Source organism: Xiphias gladius, chromosome 18 (genome assembly GCF_016859285.1).
Source record: "Xiphias gladius isolate SHS-SW01 ecotype Sanya breed wild chromosome 18, ASM1685928v1, whole genome shotgun sequence".
NCBI classification, from domain to species: domain Eukaryota; kingdom Metazoa; phylum Chordata; class Actinopteri; order Istiophoriformes; family Xiphiidae; genus Xiphias; species Xiphias gladius.
This window is the reverse complement of record NC_053417.1, coordinates 222,350-242,386: the sequence shown is the minus strand read 5'-3', so window position 1 is coordinate 242,386 and position 20,037 is coordinate 222,350. Positions and strand designations below refer to the sequence as shown.

The following is a 20,037-nucleotide window of genomic DNA, read 5'->3' as shown; positions in this document are numbered from 1 at the left end:
TACATACTCAACTCCTAGTGGTATGTTCCAGAGTCAAACATAGTTCTCTGTACTTGCCTTTAATAATATTTTGACTTATTTACTACCTCAGAGAAGAGACAGGTGACTGTCCATATAACTTCAGAGAAAATGACTTAAGTTTTTTTTTTTTTTTTTTTTTTTTTGGGTCAGAACAAGCACATGTACTATGTAGCTCCATAGTGTGAGATTAGCTCACAGAAGAATGATGTCTATCTTAACAAATACCACATTGTCCGTCAGTTCACACTGCATTTGTTGTGTTATAATGCAGTGTCTCTGCCTCTTCAGTCTGGAATGTTTACTCAGTTTAAGAATCTGGACCTCAGTCTAAAGGCATTCCACAGCTGCATGTTGGAATGTACAGACAGTACTTTTGTACTTTGAATACCAACTTTGAGCACTTCACCTAAAAGCAGCATCATTATTTACTATTCCAAATTGATGTTCCTGCTCTTAGTGATGCATTTTAAGCTTCTTCAGTGCTACTGTTTGCTGATTTTCTGTTGCCAATCATCGTAATTTTAATACCATTGTTTTGTATACTCTTGACTCAGGCTCTGGAAATCATGATGGACATTTGTTCTTATTTTCCTCTTACTTTCTAGACTAATCATTTAATGGGGTACTTGCAAAAATACCCATACCCTATCTGTGTCTCTTTATCAGTGTTATTACCAGCTGGGGCATTCAGCTGGGTTAAGAAGCCGGAGCCTCTAGACACTATTGGCTCAGGGAAGATAGCTTGGATATTCCCTCTTGTTTAGTATCACAGAGCTACATTACCAGTCTCTGGGGCCCCTTGAAGCCCTATTCATTGTGTGTCATTTGGTACATTGTAAACTGGTGAGATGCAGTTTTGGGAACGTGCATCACTAAACCAAAATATCTGATATGGGCCTTGCATTATTACTTATGACCTTAGACAAACTAGTTTCTATTTCGTATTGTCAAAGTGTTTTTAGCTGTTCTAATATCCACAGTGGAAGCCGAGGTGAAAGGCCTGCTGTCGTGTTTTTCTTTGCTGTCTCAAGATACTTTTACACATGTAGACCTGCATACCGTTTTACTCTGTTGACATGAAAAGTAACAGTAATAAGAATGTGAAGAATGAAAAAAAGAACTTGAGGGAGACGTTCAAACCCTAGTTTCACAACTCCACAGGACCTGTTGTGGTTGTGCAGATAATAACTGCTGTCTGTCAGGAACAGCAAAAGCGGCATTACATTGTCATTGCACCGTAACATCTTGTAGAGAGGATGTCAGTGTGGATTGTGGTATGATGTTGAGACAGCATACTGCTGTTCCCATTCTGTTTCTTACCAATACTAAATGGTGGTGTCTTTTAACCATAACCATCATCTTTTCTTAACCTTAATTAAGCAGTTTTAGGTGTAAATTTAACCAAACTTTAGGGGTGGTGGATGAAAATGATTATTTGTAATGGTTGTGGAAGGCACTGACAGATAATGTCCTGCTGATAGGAGTGATTAATGAGAAAATCTCATATAGATTGCTCTGGAATGAAGTGACAACCTGTTTTGTCATTTAGTATAGAGGTGCTATTTACCTGTCTTGAATTTTCAATTAACAAAATTACTACAAACACACAGTCAGTTGGAGCAGACAGCAGATTTTTGTCCAATAGAGGTCCCCTCATGAAAGTTATTCAGGCCATGTTTTCAGTGAACCTATGACTCAGGAACTTTGAGTCATTAACATGTTAAATTATTAGATTGGTACATGTCTGCTGTTGCTGCATAGCTTTATGACATGTATGTAGATGGGATAGTGTGTTTGTACAAAACCACCAAAAACAAGGTGAAGCATTCCAGACTGAACGTAGAGAAGCTGTACAGGGCAGAGGCCACACGATACCAGGATTCATTTCACTAAATGATTATTAAGTGCTGTCATGTTGCCTGCATATAGATCGGCTCTGAGAACCACTAGAGTGCAGATTTCATCAACTTTAATTTAGACAAGTTTTGCTTTAGGTGTTTGTATTATCACTTAATAGACTAGAATACAGGGAGAAGAAAAGGAGTTGTAATTTTCTAATTATCTGATCATAAAGTAATACAAAATAAATAAATCTTTAGATTTCCACCATGTCCCTGTGTTGTTTGTGTTGCTTAACTAAAATGGAGTTGACAAGTTGGAGGGTTGTCAAAAATTAACCAGAGTTTGGTGATACTAACCTGTAGGCACAATGAAAAATGTTGAAGAAACTGGTAAACCCAGAAATATTTATTCACCCTCACCCCGTAGCTCATAGAGCTACAACCTTTTGTATATCCTGTAACCTCCTGATGACTCCAGATGGATTGGGCCAAAGCAGCACTGAGGAAGCTCAATAATTATACTGAGCTTCCTCAGCGCATGTTTGACCCAACCAAATCAACAAGAAATAACACTTACCCTGATGATGTCATAGTGAAGTTATTGTGTTTAAATGGGCATGGACTTGCAGTTTACAAATTACTTACAATCCAGTGTGGTTGGAACTTGACCCATACTGGGGATTTAAAATCAAGATATATTGGCATCTGCTGCTTCAGTTTTGACTATCAATACTAAATCACTGGTGTGCCCCTTTAAAATATGCTCAGAAATGATAGAAACAGGAACTATCAACCGGATTTAAATCATCAGCAGAATCTGATTTGAGGACTAGAAAGCAAGTGAGTAATACTTATAATACTTTGATGTAATTGTGTTTGCCAGACACAATTTGTGGACCAACAAATCTTCTGTTGCACAACCAAAAACATTGGTACACACAGCAACTCAAATACCATGATACTGGAGGTAATCTCTATTACGGAGAGGTAGCTTAAAGCAAATATAGACCACTAAAAGAATAGTACTAATATACTATACAACAGTAATAAATACAAGACTAAAAGGCTCACTCCTTTCAATTTGTGTGCAACAATTAAAAAAAAAAAATCCATTACTAACTTTTATTTAAGATAAAATCTGTTGTCAGTCTAAACCCAAGAATATTTGTATTCCTCAACAACCCTGAATTGGCTGACCATTTGTGACTTTAGGTTGTGCTGGTGAGCAGTTTAGTTTTTTTTTTAAATCAATATGCACTTCATTTGTTAGTGTTGAGGGTTAAATGGGAGTCCTTTCACCACTGTACAAGCTCTTCCAGTACAGACCATTTCTTCTTTTTCCCCAGTTAACAGGCTAGGTAGGGTGGTATCATCAGCATATTAAATAAAAAATGTATGTGCAAGCTGACCCAGTTACTGACAAATCAGAGACAGACATAACGAAGAGAGCCTCTACCAATGATGATTACATCTGACAATGGTTCACCTATTTTCACGTGTTGTGTTCTGTTGTTACAAAATTCATGATCCAGGAAATAACATGAGCACTGAGGCCAACATTTATGTACAAATTATTCCAAAGTTTAATTCCAAATTAACTCCAGCCATTTTAATTTTTTTTTATTCGTTGAACCAATTAAACAATTGTTGCGTAGGGTCCATAATCATAGTTATATTAAAATAGGTTAATAGCCCAATAGAAGGCTTTTAATAACCACTCATGGCTGTCATAGCACTTCATCAATTAAACATGATCATATTTATCCAATTTTATTCACTCTTACAGGGACATACAACATTGTTATTCAGTTAGCTATATAAACAACTACAACCTAATATTTCTATGTCAATATAAACAAGCTAAAGATATGTGATATGATGATGTGATATGATAGTTATGTGGTCTTTAGCCCAATACACAACCTGCATGGCTAGTATCTAAACTCTGATCTGATTTCCTTACAGATGTGATTAGCAAACATAGGCATGTCTTAGCGATGATCATAATCTATGTTAAATGAATGCCAAAACTGACTTTGTTCAATTCATGCACATTCTGCATACCACCAGCCAGAGGCGTAGCACAGAAATCTGGGCCGCGTACATATGCTGTCTCAGTAGGCCCTCTTACCCATTTGATAATAAACTGCCACACCTGTGGGAATAATAAAATCAACAAGTGTAAGTCCATCCATTTGTAGTGGTTGTCATGGTAATCAATAAAAAAGGTGTTTTAAACTAATTTAGGAAATCTGCACAAACAGAAACCTAAGCATATTTCAGTCTCTTTTCTCAACATGCTGTGATAACTGTGTGAAGCTTCACTGAGAGTTTTAAGAATATTGTCTCAGCTATTTAGGTCTTCATTATACCCTGAACATGAAACCAAGGTGGAAGGCCATCTTACAGTCAGAAAGGATTACTTTTTTATAATAAGATCTCACTAGAGTCATGTTTTGTTTGCAGCATTAACGTGATTTACTTTCCAACAAGACTGAGCCCAGTGTGTTGCAAATAGCATGATAAAAAATTATAAACCTAAAGACACAATCCATAGATATACAAAATAGGAAGCCCAACTATTAAAACTGAACCCGGCTATTACTCTCACACTGACTGACTGATCTTGATACAGATAGTAATGTTAAATAATAAGTCAGTCTGACTTATCAAACTTTTCAGTAAAACTCATCAAAACACTATAGTGAACTAATCGTGTTTCACAAGTTAGTACTTTAGAAACATTCCATATTATTAGCATCTTAAAATGATAACTTAAATATACTTACAATATTTTGTTTTATTTTTGGTAATTAGTATTTTATTGATTTTTTTTATTTTATTTACAACATCACATTTTGTTAAACAAGTCAAATGACTTCTATATGTATGAAAAAAACACAAAATATAACTAATTTAATAACAGAGGGGGAAATCAAATGTACTATATAGTCCTACATTAATATGTACCATAATCTGATCCAACTCACAAGCAATAGATTAATTTTCAGACACAAAGAATGTGAATGTGAGTATTATATACATGATGTGCACTTTACTTCAAGATCTGTCCACATTAATAATGTATTCCAATTAGTCTCCCCATTTTGCCACATATTTCTCAGTCTTAAGAGCTGCAAAAAATGTGTTCATATGATGCCACTTTTGCCAACTCTGTGAACCAGTCTTGGAAACAGGGCTCAGTCGGGTTCCTCCAGTTTCTCATTATAATTTGCTCTCCCACCATTATACTGGTCTTAATAAAGCCCTTGGCTCCAAAGTGGGATGTCATTTGTGGATTGCTGAGAACATATAGCCTCGGGCAGAACTCAAAGTTGGTCCAGGTAAATTTTTTTTTTTTTTTTTATACGTTCATGTACCTTTAACCAATAGTTCTGAATCATGGGACATTTCCAGATAAGGTGAATGAGCATCCCTTTAGGGCTGCAGCACTTGCAACAGCTAGCATTGTCCCTAATTAGTCTGGAGGGCATCCAGTACGAATCGATAGATAATCTTAAATTGCATTAAACTAATTTTGATGTCTCTTGATACCCTTATAATGTTTTCACATATATGATCCCTCTCTCTCTGTAAAATCAATGTTCAAATCTGCTGCCCAAGTTACCTTCAGAGCACAAGATACAGTAACTGTCTGCTGGAAGATCATGGCATTAAAAAATATAAAAACCTCATGTCCCAGACCCATTATCAAGATCCGACTGTTGAGGAAAAATTCCTTTCCCTATAACGTAACGTAGATTAGCAGGTGTCAAGAGTTGCAAATACTTCAAGAAACTACCTCTGTGCAGATTGTATTCATTAACCAACCTCTCAAATAACTTCAGACTTTCTCCCTTATATAATCTAATATTGTAAGCCGTCTAATGTTATAATTCCCTTTTCTACCCAGTCCTTCCATCAAAAGGAGTGTTTACCAATATGTAACTTTGGGTTATTCCAAATACAGGATTCCTCAGATTTTTAACCACAGAATTTATATTATCTTCATAAATAAATGTAAATTAACCAATTTTGTATATTCAAGATATTTTAATAAAATGTCCAAGGTTACTGAACAAAAGAAAATAAGAAAACTTGCATAATAGTGAAATAATACAAACACAAAATGTATCCCACAGACACAATTATTAGCACCCTTTGCTAATATTTGGTTACAGAACTTTTGGCAACAATGACTTCAACAATGCCTCTAAACGTTTCTTGTAGCCATCTAGACGCTTCTTGCACCTGTCTGCTGGTAGTTTCTGCCACTCTTCCATTGCTATCCATTCAAGCTCTTTTAAGTTTGCAGGAGTCCTTTTTGTAATGGCAGATATATGATCTCTCCAAAGGGTTTTAATGGGATTTACATCAGGACTCATTTCTGGCCAGTTTTAAACAGTCCCCCTTTTCCTTTTCAACCATTATTTTGTGCTGCTGGATGTGTGCCTTGGGTTGTTGTCCTGCTGAAAGACACAAAACCTTTGCCTCAAACCTAGTTTTCTGACACTGGGTAACACATTTCACTCTAAAATGCCTTGGTAATCTGCTTATTTAATCATTCCATTCACCGTATTTTACTTTGTGTCCTTTTCTTATGGGCTTCATTTAGTTGCCTATAAACATGTTTGTTTATGTACTTTAAGAAGATTAAAGAAGATTCTTTTATGTACTGAAGTACTGATGTACTTCATTACCAAAGAGCTCTACTTTGGTTTAATCTGTCCATAGGAAAGACTGGGGTTTAGCTATGATTTTTTTTCCAAACATTAGTCTTGCCTTTTTGTGCCTTTCTTTCAATGGTGGTCTCATTCTCGGCCTTTGCTCATGGAGCTCTACTTTGGTTTATTGTGCCACGTCTGGTACGGGCTGCAACCATCCCTCCAGATTGCTTAAGGTCAGGCTGAAGCCCTTTAGACTTCTTGCATGGTGTTTTTTCCACAATCTGCATCAACCTTTGCAGACTTCTCTCATTGATTTTCTTCTCAGCACTACGTCCTGGAAGCATCTTAACAGTTTTTTGACTGTGAAACTTTGTGATAACATTAGGAACTGTTGAAATAGGGAATTCAAGATCTTTGCAGATTGCCTTGTAACCTTTGGAATTGTTATGTTTTTGGATAATAACATTTCTGATGCTCTCAAACAGCTCTCTTGTCTACACCATTGTGAAAAAGAAACTAGAAACCTTTTTATGCATTAAAACCATCATTTATTGGTTAATTCAGGTCATGTGAACACAGAAAATTAAGCAGTTAAGTCTTTTTTTTGTTTTTTTTTTGTTTGAGGAACATTTTATGTCTGTATTTTTTATTTCACTATATTAGAGCATTTTTTTTGTTGTTGTTCAGTAACCTTTTATTGAATATTCAGATAATGCATAACTGCCTAATTTGCATTTATTTCTGAAGATATTCTAAATTCTGTAATTAAAATTAAGGGTGGCCAATAATTTGAACCAGGACTGTATGTCTCAGGTAAAAGGATAATAATAAAGTACTAGTTTAGGCAGACCCATACCCCCCTTACTGGTTGGCATTTGAAGCTTTTTAAAATTTATCCTTGGACATTTACCATTAGAAAAAACACTCTTTGCAGATATTATTGAAACTTTTAACAATTTAATCACTGTGTGACATAGTAACCCCTTCCCTGAACTGGAGAATCACTATTTTTACTGCTTGACTTAAAACTTAAAATGGGTATCACATGGATTTATTTCCTAACTGGAGTAATATGCTGTTATGAAAATCACTGGCAAATGTATTTTTGAATCAGCAAGAAAAATATTTGAAACGATTAAATGTCAGTTGAAGCCATTTCCTCACTCATACATAGCCGTTAAAGGAAACAGAAACTATACATCAGCCAAATAACAGATGATCAGATGATTCATGATGTAACTTTACATTACCATAACAGCAGCTTGTTCTGTCTGTTAACAATCCTAATATATTATGTTTGGGTGGGGATAAAAAGTAAACAGAACGGTGCTGTTTTACTGTTGCTGCATCTTAAACAAAGCGCTCCGGAATGCTTTCGCTTCAACTGACCATGTATAGCATTTGTACTGCTGTGATAAGCCATTTGACCAATATACAGAACTTGGGTGTCTTTCTAAAGTAGTCCCACGTTTTGGACGATCCTGTGCGAGGTTTTGTAGCTGTAGCTTGTTTTCTGGGGAGTCCATGCGCTGTACAAGCCCAGCCATCTTTGCGATGCGCCATTGTCTAATCGATGACATTGGTTTTGTGGATGTGTTGCCCAGCTCTAACTGAGTGTTGTTTAATGTTTCTAGAGAACCTCTCATACAAAAACCTTCTCAGTCGACACTGCACTTCCTTGGGTCCTCAACAATACATGCATAAAGTTTAAAATCGATCAGATGAGCAGTTGAGAAACTCGAAGGACAGACAGAAATTCCTCCATTTATTAGTAGCATGAGCTTAGCAGCATTAACCTTCTTTTTATGGAGAGGCCTATTGAGTAATGAATCCCGTTGAAAAGATCTTTAGGCCTCCCATGTCACTATGGCAGAGGGAGCTGTAGGGACATTGGTCTCCAAATACAGTCTAATCTGTGCCCTAAATTCCTCCTTGAACCCTCCTCCTTGCATCTCCTAGTAACGATGATTTATAGCACCACATCTGTGATCTCATCCTCTCCTGATATGGGATCATATCTAGTCTAACCACAGCATGGTCTGTAAGCAGAGTGCTATCAATAGATCAGTATAGTGGGGTGGGTAGTAAGGACCTAGAAATAAGAAAAAAGCCTATTCTTGAAATTAGGGTGATCTGTATTGGGTGCGTATACACTGGCCAGGATCAGCATTGACCCTTGTATATCTGCCAGTATTATAACTAATCTGCCCTCCGCATCCCTAACTTCTTTCCTGAGTCTGAACTGCAAATATCTGTTGATTAATATAGCTAACCCTTGACTGCTAGATGACCCAGCACTAAAGAATACACTTCCCAACCAGTCCCTGCATAATTTAACTGATTCCTGGGGAGAGCTGTGTGTTTCCTACAAAAAAAAAAAAAAAAAAAAAAAAAACACACAATGTTGTTTCTTAGTTTTCAAATGCCCTAAAAATCTTCTCCATTTTAATTTCACATCCCAGTCCATTCCCATTCCATTGATCCATGCCTATTGCTAGTCATTGACAGTATTAGTGTATTTGACTGTAGAATGAGTGTTCATTATTATACCATTATCTAAAATCCATGATGCATTAACAAAAAAATTTAGTTATTACCAAAAATTTAACTGATGAAACATAAAGCAAACACCTCAGTGACAACCACAAACACCGGACATCGAACCAGTCTGCCATATAGAAAATTAGAACCAAAAACAGTATTGAAAAAACACAAAACAATAATTCTCTTAGGTCCATGACTCACAAAGCAAGTGGAGCCCTAGAACCCTCTGCTCTGGGTTTACATATTCAGAAATGTGTTTAGATAATAGAGTTAAAAGGTATAATATATAACTTTTCCATATTAAAATGTCTAAAAACAACTAGACCTAATTTATATATTTATGCTGAGTTGTGTACTTACAGTATCTCAAATGTTTCCAACAATTTTCAATCCTAGAGAAATTGTAATTTTAATCAAGGTAATGGTCTGTTTCATTTGGTCGCTTGTCAAAGGCATCATATACCCTTTGCGCATGTGTCAGCATTGTGGTTGTTTGTCAGAGGCGGTCAAAGTTGACTTTTTATCCAGTTTTATGCCACATTTTTTAAAAGGGTTCAATTTTTAGAACTTGGTTGTCTTTTAACTAAATATTTTAACCAGCTGAAGGATTTTAGTCATCGGACGTCTGGATCTTAAGTTGTAAGAGAAACAAGCTGAGCAAACGTTAGCGGCAGCTCGGCTCACAGCCTCTCCGAGACGCCCTGTGTCTGTCAAACGGCGTCGGGGAAACACGGATTTTTAATGTGAAACTGCTTTATTCATTGTTTTTACCGGATTTAATCACTTGTTCTGTTTGTTTTGGAGAGGGGGAGACCTTTTCGGATAATTCGGCTCGCGGTAAAAACCTCCTGAACGATTAACAGTGGAATCCTAAGAAGCTGACTGCAATTAAAGCAATGGTCCTGAAGACACCAATTCCCATGATCCCACGCTACTTCACGACGTCAACAAACTAATTTGGTCTTTTGTTATTGTTTTGAATGAGAGACTCCTAGCGGCAGAAAATTACACATTGTGCGTTTAAGGAAAATGTATAGGGTTGTTAGTGGAAAAGTTATCCAGACTAGGATCACCCATCCCTAAACATTCACCACCACGAGGAAATTCTGGCCACGTAAATTTTATTAAATAACATCAACTTGGATGCCAGGTACAAAATAGCTGCAACGAGTAGCCTTGTAAATAAACCTTAACCTAACCTAATCTATTAACAAAAGCATAACAGGGCATAGCGAATTAGCATCTTGATCCCCACACCTCACATACCGTAAGCCGGTCAGAAAAGTCTTGTGTTTTCAAGAGCTCCGTACTGTGTTAAGCATACCTCAACGACCCTGGATAAATTCAATTTCCTTCTCTGGATCGTCACACACTCGTGACCCGCAGTATTACCATCGGTGAAAATCTTCAGATATACAGGGTAGAGCGTGTAGAAATTGATTTCTACACGATTTGCGCCCATCGCGATCTCTGTTGAAGTGGGAGAATACTTCTTGCTTCCTTTGCGTCTCCTCTGAGTAATCTGGGAAAATCATCGCCTGTTTACCACTCCACGTTAGCCGTTTCGTATTCCGTGCTGCTGCTAGGATGTTTTGGAAATCTTTATAACACAGAAAGCGGCCACGATTTATCGACCGTTATTCTTGTCCCCAGCTGCCCAACGTGTCCCGATCGCGTATGTTGTTTTTCCAACCCTGTTTAGATGAAACCAACTTTACTTCCGTATTGGTCAGGAATTTCCTTGTACGGAATTGGTGGTTTCATCTAAACCAGTTAATTTAGAATCGCAATAATGTTTTTCTCTGCCCCGGCTTGTACCGCAACCCAATGAATCTGGGGTTATTGCGCCTGGATCTGTCTTCAACAGTAGCCAACCTATCTCTGTAGTTGTATGTCCACTTTTGAAGCCGCAGGATTGTCGTTCTTGCTAGCTTGCTTGTCTGCAAGTGTACCCACTCATTCTTCCACCTCCGTAGTGCGAGATATGAGGGAGGATAGCGCCGTATCCACGGAACACATATCTGGTCAAATTTCTTCAAGAACTGCAGTTTCCTCTAATATATTACTCAACATCCTGTGAATCCGAGCCATATCGTGCTCAATGGCTTTACTAGCTGCAGGATCTTTGCTAGCAGTTGCTCCCTCTACCTTATAAGCAAGCGCTAGTAGACACTTGGAATTGAGTTTGTGTGGCTGAGCTAAGTTTGCTTTGTAAGCAGACGAACTTTGAGTCTTCTGACATATTTAGTTTACAATTAACCTTGACCCATAAGTATACTGATATCTGAATGCATTTGAGGATGAGTACTAGATATTAACCCCAAAGTCAATGAGAGCACAAGCTTTAGGCTGCCATTGCAGACTACTTTGATAGTGTTGCAAATCTCTTACTGTTCACTGGCTAAAAATGACTGTTTAAAAATGAATTAGTATACACCATGAGTTCAATGTGACTGACATACTCAGTAACTGTCAGGATCTGTATTCCTTTCCTGTTTTATTTTGAAGTCTTGGTTCTGTTGTTACTGTTTGTTTTACTTCCTGGTTTTTCCCGCCTGTTTTGATTACTGTCTCCATCTTAATGTCTTTCATATGTGTCTTGTTTCCTGTATATTTAAACCCCGCCTCATTTCTCATGCCTTGCCAGATTGTCTTTGTTGCCCTTGTGTTCAAGCTCTCTCGCATTTAGTCCTGATTGATTCTCTGTGTATGATCTGTTTTTCCGGTATTTTTTTGACCCTCGATTCTGCCTGTTCCTGATCTGCCTTGTTGCCTGGTTTAACTGACTCCTGGTATTTTGACCTCTGCTACGTCTCTCGGATTAAAGATTTGGATTTTGGACATTGCACTTCTGCCTGACTCTCTCTCTCTTGCACTTGGATCCACACACACCTGCCCTTACAGTAACATGAGAAAGAGTTGATGGTGGAGCTGCAGCTGATTCATTTTGTGGCATTTTCTCAAAATGTAACCAAGCTCTGTTATTTTAGATACAAGAAATAATCTGTCAAACTATTTATTCAGCCAGCAGCAATAGGTTGCTTATTGTGCTAATAATGTCAAATTTTGAAATAACATAAAAACAATGCAATGCAACAATTTCATTTCAGGCTTTGTGAGAGCCCTGCCCCATGGGGCCCTTGTAATTTAGTTCCACTATTCCCACCACTATGATGCCCCTGCCACCAGCTGTAAACAGAACCTACCCTGTAAACATGACATGCAGGACTTACATTGCCAGGATGCTTCATCAGAACTGACATCAGAATTTAGGGGACTGTGTTTGACCATTTCTTAATTTTCCGAAACCAACTGCGCATTGTAATTGGTCAGCTGTGTGGAGGTGTAAAAGGGGCTGGGATTTAAACTTTTGTTTGTAGTTCTCATTTTTTCACTCACACTTATCTTTAAAACTATTTATGGCACTTTTCATGTGAATCACTGAGTGCAATACTATGAATGTCCTCCAGGAGAGACTGTCTGAAAATTCCCATATTTAAACAATATGGGATAACAGCCCTGCTCAAAACCTCCATGCTCTCTCAGCTTAAAAGGCTCCCAACCCATCATTGCCAAACTGGAATACTACAAAGATAAAACTCATCAGAAGCAAGGCAAATAAACTTTAGGGGACAAAATTTGGCATCAGTGATCAATATCCTGTAAAAATAAAAGCATGGAGAAAAGTCCTGTACCCCATTGTGAAATAACAGACTGAAAAACAAAAGACAATACATGGTGGTGGACTAACTATGTAGCTGGACAGCTCTACTGCAACTCTACAACCACAATACGGCTATTTTAAGTATTCCAAGCAATTTAACAAAAATACATACTATTCAATTTTTCCTCCCCTAACACCAATTTTTCCTATTAAGTTGGTCCATTGGAACCCTCCAAACCTGAGAATAGACAGTTGTGATCCCTATGTGTCCTCCCACCCACCCTTCCTAACTATTTTCTATAGATATCCTTGTTTGTCCCCTTTTCCCCTTTGTTATGCTTTCGCTCTCATTTATCTCTGTTTTTGTTGTGTTCACATTGCACTCAGGACATCACAGATGACTACTTTCACTCTTTATGGCTCTTCCTGCCAGTTCAGCACTTTTGTTTTAAGGTAACACAGAAGTTGTTCTCAATCCTGGATTGAAGTATTCCTCCTTCCCCCTTATGTACATAATTTGTGATTTATCCTCAGTTGAACTTGTGACAGTCTGCTCCCTCATTTCCCTTAGCCCTGGTCTCTAGCTCCTGTTAATTTCTCCCAGGACATGGCTTCTCCCTAGACTTGCCATTCTCCTCCCACCCACCAGATGTTCCCAGACTTTTTTCCCCCTGTTCCACTTCCCCTGTTGTCCATTTGTAATCACAGATGTTACCCTACACACGTTTCTAGTTTCCTGATCAACCAAGTCAGTATTTATTCCTGCCTTTGTGACTAGTTCTTATGCAGTTTGTCAATTTATGTTCCTGTTTTTGCTAAGTGTGTTTGGCTTACCTGTGCTTAGTTTCCTGCTTACCAGCCTGAACTGTTTATTCACCTTTTTGCATGTAAGCTAATTTTTGTTCATTTATTAAAGTAACTTAACTGCAGCAGCCTGTCTTTGGGTCTGCATTTGGGTCCTCCCTGTCTGAGCTGTTACAATTAATTGTCTTCCTCCCCCATTTTCCCTCCACTTTCCACTATTACTTTCCTGGCATAACACCTGTGAGAACTACTGTGATTGTCACCCCCCCCCCAATCAATATCACTTGTCAGTTACCCTTATACTTATCCATTAACTAACAGGTCTTAATCATTTATCTACCTACTGGCCCATGCTCTTTTTTTGGGATTAATATCATTACACAGACTTTATTGATAGGGTGATGATGATGATTACTATTATTATTATCAGGATGATAATGAAAATGATTATTATACAGTTTATTAGTACTATGCATAATGGATATTATAATTAGTTATTACAGTTACTGTTTTTACACAACCATGCACAAAGATACAAATTAGATCTATACAGACCCTCCTTACTCTTAAACTAATTATAGCAATGCCCAACTAGCAGAGGATCTCAACTGCTTCTTTAATCACTTTAATCACTTTGAGACATAAGAGACAGTCACAGAAGTAACACCCCCACTATAGTGATTACATAGGCACAGGAGATGAGGAGAGTGCTCAGCTCAGCGAATATAAGGAATGCATCAGAACCCAGTAAGATACCTGGAAGGGTGCTAAGAGACTGTGCCTGCCAGCTCATGGATACATGTGGACAGAAGGAGCTGTTCTGTCTCAATACACACATATGCAGCCTTGAGCATTCACTGCCAGGTAGGTAAGTGTACTCTTCTCCTAATACCACTTCAAAGCAGTATTCATAGCTAAGCGTATCCCACAATTCACCACGGTCTACTGCTTCACACCAGTCCAGCTGTTGGTGGTAATGTACTTATAGGCTGGTTTTAGGACTGAAGATCAGCAGACATACATAAGTTGAGGTTTGTGAAGTGTTGGATTCACTGTGAATATTATTATTAACATCCAAATAACACAAATGTATGGTACAACCTCTCACACCACATGTCCAGAGAAAGGTCAAGGAGGCCATCCACATCCGATGCCAGAGGCCATCTTTGAATAAGGACAATCCTTTCATCTGACGGTATAAAGTAAAGGAAATTACATGGTGTAACAATTTGCCGAAGATGCTCTGTAACTGGTTTTATCAAGAAAAATCCATTTAGTTAAGCTGAAGCAAAACAATAAGGTAGAACATCACTAAAGATTAGTGATAAAATTGGGAAACAAGCATAATACAGCAGGTATTGGGTATGATACAGGATGAAACACCCAAGTGCAGAACATCATATTCAATTTGAATAAGCCTTTGCATTTCATAGGCAAGCATCCATCTAGGTTATGTGACAAAGAGGACATGATCTTTCAAGGGCTAAGGAATTGGCCTGCAGGTTTTAAGTTAGCACTATATTCAATGGAAAATGGTACTGCAAGTTTTTGTCATTAGTGTAATATACTCTGGAAGATGTTGAGCACAGTTAATATTATACACTGTAGTGTATATGATTCAGCCAGGGAGACACTAAGAGATATAGTACGAGTGGGAATGGAGTTTAAAAGTAGGCATATTACTATATACTATATATGGAATATATACTTACCTGTAAGGTAGAATGGTGTTCTTTTTTAACCCCTCAGTACGGAGCCCCCCAGGGTCAGCGCCGTAAAATACTATTCAGGTGGTCGAATGTCGTGCCTTCACACATTCCGATGCAGTTGGTGGCAGTATGCAACATTTACGTTGGTTTGCGATCCGCCAAAGAAAAAGACACAGCTCGACGTCACTCAGGACGAAAACATCTCAGTGCCAGTAGGTGGCAGTGATGCGACACAGACGGAAATAGCGGTAGTAATTTGGTAAACAGCAGAAAAAACAGTTTGTATTACATTTCTTAACATCTTTTGGGATTTCTATCAAACTTACGCTGTCTGAATTACTGGTAGTGCTGCAAATTAAAGGGAGAAACTCAGCTTGCTATCCAGCCGCCGCTCCCTTGAAACGTCCAGTGACGCACTCTCTACTTAGCATAGCTTACGCTAATTGCCAACATTCAGTCGTATATAACGTCAGTAGATAATTTGCTTGTAGAGATTGTAAAAGTCTCGGGGCAAGGATGCAAGAGGGGTATTTGTGAAGAACGACCCCATCCACGGTAAGCCACGTAACCGAAATATTAAACAGTGTGTTACTTGGCCGGCTACTGTAGTAGCTAACGTTCGCTGTGAATAAAGTTAACTTAATTGAAAGGCTAGTCACCTTGTTATTTAGCATTGATTTGTCCTCACTTAACGCGTTGTCGTGTAAATCAGGCCCAAGGAATACGAGGACAAAGACTGATGGACATTTGACTGATTTAAGAGACTTTAGGTAGATATTTAACGTAAGGGGCTTAACGTTAGAAGATGATTACATGTATCTTAGCAAAGCCTGTCTTACTGTGCTGTGTTATTTAACGTAATAGATTTCAGCCGCATGTGTTTTGAGTCGGTTTGTGTTGGTGTTACATGTAGTGCATTATCCCGTTTTTAAAATAGTAAAATATGACACTTATAATATGCCTACATTGTTACCTTGAAACTGTGTGAAAGGTCATAGCCAAGTAATGCCCTCCCCAGACAGGCCCTGGACACGGTCACAAATTCCAGGAACGTTAAAGTCGATTGCCATCAGTAAAACAGCCTTACAGGCTACTGTTTTAGAAGAGATTCGCCTCCGATGTTCAGTTTTTGTTGACGCTTTGTCGAAAAGCTGTTTGCCAGGCCTCAATTTGTAATGTAAGGGTTAGGGCCATATTGTAAGGCGTTCCTGTTATTTTTGTCCACTCAGTGTATGTGTCAGTGCATGAATTACCAAAGAACGTGCAGGAATCAGATCATGCACATTCCCGAGGAGGAAGCTAAGACGAAAAACTTACAAAATACTAAAATATTTGATATTTAAATTGTAAACCCATACAAGCTTTTTAATTACCGAAGGGTACAGCTAGCAGTGTTTTATCTTTTTAATATCATGAACAATTCCCCTGAAGAGACCAGAACCAAAAATGAATGGCTCCCTCCCTACGGTTTTATGTACTACTAAAAGTTTTTGAGAGCACAGCTACATATTTCCCCATTTGCACAAAATGCTGGCATTTGAGAATGTGGAAATAATTTCCTGCAGAGTTGGGAAGTGTGCAGCATTCCTGTCACTGATTTGTCTGTAAAAGGACAGTGCTTCACCACAAATGGTTTTATGTGTGCATACATTTGCAACAGAATCAGATCTTTTTCTTGCAAGATTTTGTTCAAAATATTCATATGGTCAGGTTAACAGAAACTAAAAAAGTGAGGTCTACTAACTGCTCGAGTCTAACAAGACAGAGAATAGAACTATTACAGAACGGACCCTTGATTGAGTCAGCGCACATGTATTCTGAAGTTTATCTGAAGCTAATATGGGGCTTCAGGAGTCAGAGTTAAATAAATCAAGTCAGACTGCTGAAGCTTATTATTAACTTTGGATAAACTTCAGAATACATTTTTGCACAGAGGTTGTGCTGTGGATTTTGTCCCCCATCACTTACATTGAAGAGGCATTAGAAATGTATTTTTAATGACCAGTATGAACGGGAGGAATGATTACAAGAAAGGCAAGCAAGCAAAACTAGTTTTCGTGTTCATATCAGCACATTAATATTGTTGTCAGACAGACTTGAAAAATTATATCCTTTAAGCACTGTTGATTTGATGAGATTTATAACTTTCACCACAGCACTCATCACCCAGCTAGGCTGGTCTACCAGAGTGCTTCCTATGTCTGATGTTCCCATATGGTTATAGGGACACCTAGCATTCACAATAAGAACTTAGTTTTAATATAGTCAGCAGATCAAATTTAATTTCAATTTTTTAAAATAACTCTCAGGCCATTTAAATTAAGGGGTTGGGCTGCACCTGGCCAGCAAGCTATAGTTTTGACACATCTACTTTAAGCAGTTTGTCAGTCCATGTCTTACCTTTGTGTCTCATTTTCTATAAGTGTATTTCAGCGAAACATTTGCCAGACATGCTGATAAGGGTGTTTTTGATGTTTTATTCTCTGTACAGTGCCATGTCTCTGGTTTTCCCACGACCCAACACCAACACAGTCCACAGCAAGAAGGATAAGAGACTGATGGCGGAAGTGAATGCATCGCCGCTCAAGCACTTTGTCACAGCAAAGAAGAAGATCAATGGGATCTTTGAACAGTTGGGGGCCTACATCAAGGAGAGTGCTTCCTTTCTGGAAGGTACCCACCCACCCACCAATTGCTCTCTAGCCCTTTCAGAGGTGTATCCCTTAATGATAGTATAAAGGCAGTTTAACTTGTTGGTATCTGGTCTGAATAAGCGCCCTTTTACATAAAAGTCACAGCGGCAGTCTTTCTAGCTTGGACCTGTAACATTTCTGTATCAGGTAACAGTTAGCATGACAGAAGTCAGTGCCATTAGATTAATGAAACGACTAAAGCAGCACAACGAGAGGGGAAGAGAGAGAGAAATGCGCATTTCAACTTTAAACATCACTGTAATAAATTTATTATCTCAATCCTCATCCTCATGAATAAAATCACTTGGATAAACTAGGAAACACAGTGAAAGAGCCAGTTTGTTGTTAAGGAGGTATGCACACTGCCCTTTATGTGTTTGCTTCTCTCCTAATCTCTGTGCTCATATATATATATATATAATATATATAAGTAATTTAATACAGCTAAATTCCCAATAAAGCTGGTCTCATTGAAATGTTTTTCTGTTTTCTGTTGTCAGACAACAGAAGCAAGAAATAGTAACTGAAATGCAGACCATTAAGACTACAGCATCCAGCAGTCACTTCAAAGCCATTTCCAAGCTGCTGCTCTGCACTGCTAAAATCCTGACTATATAACCACAACGTCGTCTGACCAAATCACCACACACAGTAGTTAAAGACAACGGCTGTGCTGTAGTTTCAGCTATATTTACCTGTAAAATGATCACTTATTGAGAAAGTAAGAAGCTCATTCACGTCTCTGTCAGCTGCTGTGTGGTCATTTGAATAAGGCACATTAAGAGGTGTGCCTGTGGAGTTAAAGCTCAACGATGTGAGGTAATACTTACAACTCCCCACTACAGGAAGTAGCTAAGATTTGTCCAGAAAGTTTCCAGATTTGTCGCTAGGTGCTTTTGTGATGAAAAGTTGGTAAATCTAGCGACAATGGAGCTAAATTGGGAACACTACCTGTAAATGACCCCCTGATGATGCAATAGAAACTGTTTGCGCCAATTCATTTTGAAAGAGCAATGACCAATGGTGTAACTTTATCAGTCAGTCAGTTACAGACATTCGCATTTATAGGGCTAGCCTCGCTGTTGCAATCCAGCCAAAAATGATTTTAAGACAATTTAAGGATTGTAGTGACCAGTAATCCCAAATTAAATCAAGATTAGTGTTTCACAGGTAATACATCAGTTTTGTCAACATCTGTAGACTCTCAACGTTCCGGTCGTTATTTTCGTGAGATCATACGTGATTCACAGGCGGAGCAAGCAGGCCGAGAAGAGAGCTGACACTCACGTGATCTGCCTCTCACCGCGCAGAAGTGGTGGATTCGTTTGTCAACTTTTTCTGTGAAACTACCCAATGGACACTCAGGAAATCAGTAAGGACCAACACACCATCTTAGAAACACTGCAGTTTTCAGTGACTCAGCATTGGAAGGGCCTGACGAATGGAGAGACAGCCTATGGCTGCCAAAGTTGTTGCAGTAGTTTTGCAAAGCAGAGATGAGGATGTTGGAGTTTCAGAGCCTGATGGGTTTGATTTCTAAGATGAAGAGAAATACCGTAATAATAGGGATCCATTTGGAGATTGGTAAGTGTATTTATTTTTACAAAAACTGCGTTTTGCAGTATCACAGTAATAGTGCGCTTTGTGCGTAAATGTGACTATCTTCACTAAATGCTGCTTCAATGGATTTGTGTCTCAAGAGTCATAAACTTTGACAAAATTGACTGTCCATTAGTAAAGGTTTACTCTGTGTGAAAGTTATTACCTTTTATAAAAGTGAGCTTCACTAATAAATAGTATAGATGAATGGATATGTTTTGGCCATTTGCTATTTTATTATACTGTTCTGCGCAGATGAGACTTTGTCGTTCGTAGAATTGTATTTATTTGTGTGTGTGTGTGTGTGTGTGTGTTTGTGTGTGTGTGTGTGTGATTTATTTATTTATTTATTTATTTATTTATTATTATTTTTTTTAAATACTGAATTTAAAATTGCTGGAAATCTCTGTTCACGTGTAGAGTTTTGAAATGGGAGAGAGTATCCCCGACCCCCACATTTCACTTAGATGTGAATTATTGTGTGTTGGGGGATTC

The 20,037-nt window shown here is 38.2% G+C and overlaps 1 protein-coding gene across 3 annotated transcripts in view; it reads left to right on the top strand.

The window, feature by feature from the left end:
* The first annotated feature begins 15,417 nt into the window (after positions 1 to 15,417).
* mfn2 (mitofusin 2) overlaps positions 15,418 to 20,037 on the top strand; it is a 40,424-nt gene continuing 35,804 nt past the window's right edge. For 2 of the 3 annotated variants that reach the window (XM_040151821.1, XM_040151819.1), the window contains exons 1-2: positions 15,429 to 15,805; positions 17,742 to 17,923. In XM_040151821.1, coding sequence (XP_040007755.1) covers positions 17,746 to 17,923 — 178 coding nt within the window. In that variant the 5' untranslated portion in view covers positions 15,429 to 15,805; positions 17,742 to 17,745. Of the gene's footprint in view, positions 15,806 to 17,741; positions 17,924 to 20,037 lie in introns of all 3 variants that reach the window. The other variant, XM_040151820.1, reaches the window with a different exon arrangement.